The 8414-nt window shown below is 45.6% G+C and overlaps 1 protein-coding gene across 1 annotated transcript in view; it reads left to right on the top strand.

Moving 5' to 3' along the window:
• LOC149357335 (luciferin 4-monooxygenase-like) overlaps nucleotides 1–8414 on the top strand; it is an 81887-nt gene that overhangs the window by 49630 nt on the left and 23843 nt on the right. Inside the window, exons 6-8 of the mRNA XM_089576566.1 lie at nucleotides 1414–1585; nucleotides 3819–3919; nucleotides 5023–5164. Of these exons, the coding sequence (XP_089432692.1) occupies nucleotides 1414–1585; nucleotides 3819–3919; nucleotides 5023–5164 (415 nt within the window). The remainder of the gene's footprint in view (nucleotides 1–1413; nucleotides 1586–3818; nucleotides 3920–5022; nucleotides 5165–8414) is intronic.

Genomic DNA, 8414 nt, shown 5'->3' with positions numbered 1-8414 from the left:
TTTTAGTTCCGGTAATAATTGTTCAGTTCGGGTTATACCTCCGTGTAGTGGAAGGCTCCTCCTTTACAGCACAAGTTTTATAGAATGACTTAGACGCCCAAATTATTTGCTGCTTGCACACTAGCCAGAATTATCGCATGCGGGCATTCAGAAAAGCCCGGTGTCAGCCGCAGCGAAAGGCTAGTACATAAAGCAAGAAAATAGTCAGCGACACATAAAGGCAACGGAAGTGCCGGACGGTGACCGGCTTCTCTGTCTGGCGCTGATAGGCGAGGCAACCCCGGCAGGGGTGGAAAAAGTGATTGTGGCAATACTTATAACCTTTCTTCCCGTTCAGATTAGTAGAAAAGTAAAATGCATTGCACGAAAGGTGTTTCACATTCTTGGACGGCGTACTTTCTAAGACATCGGCTTCAAGAGTGGCGCGTGTTCCTACACTTATTCGATGTCTTGGGCGGTAGTGGTGTTGACCCAAGAGTCGGGCGGTAGCATCTGTTCAAAAACACACAACGATAGGTTTACGGCAGCGAATGTTCATTGACAATCACTAAGCACTTCTTAGGAGAAGCGCCGTGTGTATCCATCGTTGAGCCTCGGGTTGGGCTGCACGCAAACACAACCTTGACAGCGCTTACACTCACCTCCCCGTAGGCGTGCGCGTCGACCCGAAGGCGCGATTTCCGAGCGATGTGCAGAGGAGGGGGTCGCAGTAGCATACCCCCACTCCGCCGTTAACGGGGAGATCATTCGGACGGGGATTTTGGTGATGATCGGCTTATGTTTCGTCGTGGTTCGTGCACGATGTTTGCTAGAAACTGCAGAGAATGGCAGCTTAATGCACATGATGCTTAAAATCATTACCTACAAAACACGTTAAAACCAGGACGGGAAGACAGAAAAGTAATTCCAAGTTATCTAAAGGGTGCAAAACACAACAAAACTGAGGTATAATCTTTTGTGCACAGCAGAGGAATCAGAGGAGAAAAATTTCTCGATGTTTTGTGCTCACCCTTGCCCTGAAATAAATGCGAGAAATTTTAGTAAAGCCACTGTTGCGGAACCAGGCAACCTTGACTGACGTTCCTCTATACTGATGCTCTGGCAGTAAAACATTTTATCTTGAACAAAAGTTTTGAGCATCGGTTTTTATTGCTCTTAAGTTTTACGCTGTATTTCTCATAACAAAAAATCCCGACAGCTTGGCGTATCCACATGTTCTCAACATCCTTATACCTAAGTCGCAAAGATGGATTACAAGGAAATAGAGATAGTGGGTAAGTAATAGGGTCTAAATATCACGCAAACATGGAGCCTGTGAACTGCTACCTGGGCAGATGCTCATAAAAGACACGAAGCTGTTTTCTGCAGGACTTTAGAAACAGTCGTCCGCTTTTCAATCTCGTTCTTAAACAGGCGACCACCATACTGCTGTACCCAACATTCATGGTCAAGTTAAACCAGGCCCAGCTTCTTTCACAGTTCGACACGAGCAGCCTAACAAAAGTTATGGTCGGCGGCGGCACAATAAGCGGTCATGTGCTGAAAAGCGTGGCCGAAAAGTTCCGGCTCACAGGGATCATACAAGGTGAGTAGTATTAGTACCACGAGTGCTTTTCATCATAAACTGTACCTAGCATATGGGCCATTTATACCATGTATATACATATACAGGGTGTGTCTTTTTTTTTAGCTGCACCAAGTTTTCATAAAGAGACGTGCATTTTACCACATTTTTAATGAGGGCGTAATTACTCATTGACATTCACCCGAGAGCAGCCATACGGCTACAAAAGAAAGCTATACAGCTTTGTTAAAAACGCCCTAGTCAAAGAAAAATTCGTCCTGGTCCAGGGTCCGAACCCGGGACCACCGCTTCACCGGAGCAGTCGCTCTACCAATTGAGCCAACCGGGACGGCAAGCTCATGGCAGAGCGAGAGCGAATTGATCAATAACTCGAAGTGGAAACAGTGTTGGTCAAATGTTTAGGAGAATCACCCAAGGTGGAGTAAGTTCTGTGCTACTCCACCTTGAGGGATTCCCCTAAACATTTGATTAGCACATTTTTATTTTGCAGTTACCTTGCAGCGCTTGGGAGCCACTTAAAACAAGCATGCTTGCACACATAGGTGGCTAATTAACAAGAGTATTTTAATTATCTTTTTATCCCATTAGAGCCTGGTATTGCAAGTTCGCTGCACACATTTTCACGCTGTGGACTGATTCCTGGATAGACCTCGGATATAAAGTTCCATGTCAACACGTTCTCAGCATCCCATGCTATAATCAAAGCTCATATAGGCATCCGAGTTGCGTGCGGCTAAGGCCACCGTCGCGATATGAACAAACCCCGTTTTTTTTTAGTTGAAAAGCATTCGGAAACCCGGAACAAGTGTCATTCTGATAGTCTGTCTATAGACACCGAATGCGTACGAAGGAAAGGCCTGAGCACATCTCACAAAAGAGGCCTCGTAATATGGCATACCTGAGGCCGGCTTTCAGGCTTATGTTTAGAAATTATATCGTTATTGAGAGATTCAAACTCTCACTTCAAGTTCATAGTGTAAGTAGGTCGATGAGCAAAATATAAGCGAGAACCTTAATATGAAAATTACGTAAAAAACCAATCAAAAAGAATTACAATTAAATAGAATTGTCATGGCCATGCATTGCAACTCCAAGGAAGAAACGTGCCTTCAGTATTAGCCCTCTAAAAAAATCCACAATATGTTGCCGAATTAGCACTGTAGTTGTGTCTGCGGGCATACGCTATATACTTTCGAAGCCACGCCATTCATTTCTTGGGATTTCCGTGCCATGTTCTCGTCCAGTCAGCGAAACATCCACGAGCAGAAGTCAAACCAGCTGCTTATTCTGTGCTAAGAGAACAGCCGTCAAGCATGCAGCACAAACGCAGATCGAATCTGCTAAGACCCCAATAAATACCTCGCTTTAACCAAAATTTTGTGAATTACTAAAGACCTGACGTGAAGAAAGGAACGCGTACATCAACATGGTACATTTGACGGGACTGCGTGCGTCGTAGCCAGCCATGCCGCGTATCGCTTGCTGAGAATTCACCGTCGCTGCACCGCCCGCAAAGATGGCGCTCCCGCAGGCATCGTCTACGAATGTCTCGTGTAACAGAACCTCCACAGCGATAGAGCAGAATCCTTCAGCGGGCCGCTGACGAGACCTAATTTTACATCGCCTCCGCAAGCTCGCGCGCCACTGCCCACGAAGAACAAGCCAGTCATGCGCTGTAGTGTCCACCTCGGGTGCACTCGCTCGCTCACACAAACACACGCGCTAGCACACACGTACACACACGCACGAACACACATATCTGTAGCTTGTTCTTCGTCGACAGTGGCGCGAGCATACGCGTGATTGCGGAGACGATGCAACGTTAGCCCTTGTCAAGCTACCCGCTGGAGGATTACGGCGCTATCGCTGTTGAGGTTATGCTGCACGGTCGGTGAATGGAGCGTTTTCGGCGTCTCGGGCCGGCTCCGAGGCGTTCGTAGACGATGCCTGCGGGAGCGCCGTCATTGCGGGCGGTGCAGCGACGGTGTATTCTCAGCAAGCAGCACATGGCATGGGTGGTAACAATGCGCTCAGTACCGTCAATTTTACTACATTTATGTAAAGTTAGTCTCACATTGCGTGTCACACATGCAAGCACACCCACAAACACAAGCACTCACATTTGTATGTTTTTGTGAGTGTGTTTGCGTGCGTGTGTGCGCCGCAACGTGTTCGCATTACTACAATCCTCTTTCAGCACGACCCGTTTCTCCTCTTCTGTTTACTCCTGCAGTGTACGGTATGACAGAACTGACTGGAGGCGTAACACTTTCCACACCGCGACCTGATGACTTCATGAGTGTTGGGCGGCCAGCAGCCTTCATTGAAGTAAAGGTTGGTATTTTTTGGAAACAAAGCGATACAGGGAAACGTATTTTAGTTGCCTCCCGAGCGAAGTGCTTTGCATACACGATTTCACAACTTACTCCCCGGAATGCATACACACTCCCCCCACATGAAAGTGTATTCTTCCAAAAGGGGCAAAGATGTCTCCGCTCTATAGCAACCTTCATCTCAGAGATCCGGGAGGATGAGATGCGAGAGTGAACAGAACAGCGTGGTAGGCCTCCAAAACGACAGCGAGTTGAGGAGCGAGTGTACAGCAGCAGATGTCCAATGCACGCGCGCGGCAGAAGCTTTGCACTGTGAAAGAAACCAAAAAGCCCCAACGGCTTAGAAACTACCGTCAAATATCAATGCGAAGGAATATGAAGCAATATCTAACAGTCTGGGAGGGGAATAGTACAGTTTAATAACACATAATCAAGTAGGGGGGGGGGGGGCGAAGGTTCCAAAGCCCGCCTCCCCCCCCCCCCGCCTCCCGCTTCAAAAAATTGCCTTCCGCCCTCCTGAAAAAAATTCCTCGCTATGTGCCTGATATTTTACAAGTATGTAGCAAGGTACTTGAAAGTCTTACTCGCTTTCTAAACAAATGCATTCTTCTCTAGCCTGGTTGGTTCATCCTTGAAGAGAACATGGTGCCACAGGGCATGAAGACCCATAAAAACAAAACAGATAAAGCTAGTGGGCCAGTACCATTCAGTAAATTAGCGGATGCGTACAGTTTGCGCACAAAACACAAATTGTATATCGTATTGAACGCATTTTATAAAATTTTGAGACGACGTTGTACAGAAAAATCTACCGCATAAAGCTATCTGCATTCCGAATATTCCTTTCGTTTAACCTACCGCAGTGGCTTAATGGCTATGGCGTTAGGCTTATAATCCGAAGGTCGCAAGACGTAATCCCCGACGTGGTGGACGCATTTCTATGCAGACAAATTGAAAAAATCCCGTATTTTGTGCTTTATCCGTACAGCATAAGAAGGCTCACGCCGTTGAACTTAATCCAGGACCATCCACCACGCCGTTTCTCGTAGTCCATGTTAAGCTTGCAACGCTAAAGTGCACATAGCCACTGTTTCTTTCCAACAGGTGGTCGATACGCACACCAGGCAATCGGTGGAAGCTTTCCGCCAAGGGGAGATTTGTATCAGAAGCCCCACTGCTTTCCTAGGATACCTCAGGCGTCCAGAGGCAACTGCTGATATATACGAAGACGGCTTCATACGGACGGGTTCGTCGGCCTCGCTTTCTTCCCTTTTTGATGTGCACTTAGCAGCGTGAAAGTGCTGAGGAAAAGCAAACTCGAAGGGACTAACTCTTTGGCCTGATTGTTTAACTTTGCAGCAAGAGTGAACACACAGAGGTAACCAATTTCAATAGCTCAGAAGGATCTTTGTGCTTGAAATAATACAAGTTCAGGCTCACAACACAGAAACTGATTGGTAATCGCCACCGTCAAGGACAAAAAAGCTAGCGAGTAGGCAGCCCAAAAGATATTGTCGCTAAGGTAGCTTGGATAGTAAGGGACATACGAGCTGGGGGTCCAACGGGGCCCGGGAAAAGGTGAAACGGCGGAGAGGGGGACGGGAGAAAGAGGGGGGTAGAGAGGAGGCGAGGCACCACTGTCGCTCTCGTTTGATTTCTTCCAGGGAAGGCGCAAAGGCTTGCAGGTGTTATCTGAACTAGTGTTGATGAAAATATGAGATCTAGAGCGCTGAGCTTGGAATTGCACCGTTCGCTTCACTATCTCAGCCGCATTTCGTCATGCATTACACCGCCTTGGCTTTCGAGCAAAAACTATTCTCTCATTTTAGCCGCGCAGTGTTGGTCGAACACTGAAAAATCTTGCAATTCCCAACAAAAAATCCGTGCAGCGGCCGCACATATTTGGGCGGTCGCTACGGTTTGATTGAAAACAAACATATTAGGGCTGTTTTATGGTTAGAATGAAACAAGAAAAACTAGCTATTTTAAAAAAGTTTACAGGTCAGAATTGATCGTACAAAGCCTAAAAATAAATAAAATGCTAATTGTTCACGACGTTCATTCGGGCCGACCCGAATATTACCACGCCCAGGCAATACTCTCTATTGGAAGCCACCATAGCGGAATCCGGACAAGATTTGAAAGCCTGTCTTCAACTAACCCCGGAAAGCACACTGATCGCCAATTTCAAGTGTAGCCGCAACCTCTGAAACTCCCATCATGCATGCCTTAAAATTCCATGTGTCACAGAAGGTAGCCTAAAAGATTCCGCACCTGCTCAGAGGGGTGTACTTCGAACCAAATCAAATATTTTATTCTGCATTCCATAGAAAGAAATGCAGAACACAGGGACCAAAAGCGTGTCAGGGGACAGCTTGACAGGGGTCCCCGCGTCCTCACAAAATGTTGGAATACAATGCAAAACAAAAATCATCAGGTTTCTCAAGCACCGAAATAGGTTGACGTAATTTTCACAAGCTAAATAATGAAATAGTCAAAAAATTAACTTCCAAAAAGATTAAAAAGATCTGACCCTGAACTCTGATCGGCTGCACAGACATTTATCAAGAATAGAGCAGATGCTCTTTAAGATAGCCTGGCTTCATGTTGTCGATTTTTGAACCTTTTGAAAGGAACTCATTTAGAAGCCTGCTGTACGATTTTCAATTCTGTTCCATCCGTGACTCGTCCTACAAAATGACACTAACCATGAGTCCTGGTTGCAATGATAGTGTTGCACGTAAGTAGGTCGTTTTAGAATAAGCAGCAGTAAGAGCCCTTTGACCACAAAAAGCGTTTTTTTTTTTCGGGAAAAGTGTTAAACGAAATGTACGGCATCGCTGAAACAAAGAGAGCAATCGAGCTCCCGACTCACTCCTCAAATGTGTCCTTCCTGAAGGAGCAATGATCCCAGGGCGCAGCAGATGGGGTTACGTTCGGCTTTCTTTACTACCACATAATGATATATTGAAAAATAAGGTAACGTTTATGGCCACAGGCGGAAGAAGCATTTTCACGACCCTCCAACGGACCGCTTTTTTGGGGGGGGAGGGGGGGGAGAGAGGGGTACTGGGGAGAACGACAGGTGGTTAGTCCTTAACTCTTTCTCATCCTTACGAGCGTCGCCCAGTGTCGAACGAGGCGGCGCCTTTCAACCTTGTAAGGCTGCGATCAGTTAGTGCCTCGTTAGCTTCACCACAAAGTTCATTGTGAGATCGGCGCAAAAGAGACAGGAACAAGGCAAGCACTTGGAAACGACGGTACAAACACCGCTTAAAATTGAGGTTTATTCGCCCAAGCCCGGAAATTTTTATGATCAACCGAGCCATATTAAAAATGCCTTTCTCAAAAAGAATAAAAAACGTCAAAGACTATCGGCATCCAGTTTCATGGCGTGACTTCTTACCAGCCAAAGAAACAAACAGTTTCGGACAAAAAGCACACCATTCGAGACAGAAAAAAAAAAGAAAATAATCAGATTTTTCACCATAATTATCCAAGCGTACCAAAGAAAAAAACAAAAATCAACAGCACCAGGAACGCGCATTCATCCACGAATCACAGATGCACACTTGTCCAAGGAAAACAAGACGCTAAAGAATCCAGCCCACCTCAGTTTACTAAATATGTGACAATGAAAAAAGGCGCACATGAAAACGTGTAATTCTAAATGAAAGGTATCACCATCGAAGAAATAATAGAATCATAAACATCTGAAAGAGCCAATAGCCGCTAAATTCCCGTCAACGATAAGCAAAAGCACATATGAAATTCAAAAAGTTTAAAACTTGTACGAACCTTTAGAGGAATGCAGCTTCCGTGTCACTGAGCATTATAGATGGGCTTATACGCACATGTTTTCAGCGTTTTTAACAGACTAGACGAACTATTTCTCGCTCTATTTTGTCTTTTCTGCTCTTGAAAAAAAAGCATTCTCTCTAATACCGGTCGGCATTCTTCGTAGGTTCTGTACTAGTGTGCAAGGAAACTCCCTTGTTTGTTGCGCACATTTGACAGGTGTGTTCACTTACAGGCTCATTAGAACAACTACCGGTTTGCCCTATCTAAATGAGACCGCAGCTTGAAGGGATCTGCACCCAATGAGTGATCTACATTTAGTGAACTTGTTTTGATGGCGCAAACTGGTCGTTTTTCTGACTTATTTGTGCTGAAAAACCGAAAGATTTGATGGCGCCGAAAACACAACATTGATTTTATATTAGCTTTCTACTTACAGCAGGTCATTCCTTAGATCCATTAAATGACTCACGGCATCGAAAATGTACGAAGCAAATATCAGATTCAAGGTTTGCTAAGGCGCCATCCCATCTTTCGACACGTTTAAACATGAATAAATCAGAAAAACGACCATTTTGCACCACAAATTACCAAAAGGAGTCTACTAAATGCAGATCACGAGTTGCGTACCAGGTCGCTTTTAGCTGCGCTTTCATTTACGTAGGGAAGACTCGTCGCTGTTTCAATGAGCGGGCAAG

Source organism: Amblyomma mixtum, chromosome 3 (genome assembly GCF_055824585.1).
Source record: "Amblyomma mixtum isolate Tamu chromosome 3, ASM5582458v1, whole genome shotgun sequence".
In the NCBI taxonomy this organism is placed as follows: Eukaryota; Metazoa; Arthropoda; class Arachnida; order Ixodida; family Ixodidae; genus Amblyomma; species Amblyomma mixtum.
Note: the sequence above shows the minus strand (reverse complement) of the source record. Positions and strands in the feature narration are given on the sequence as shown.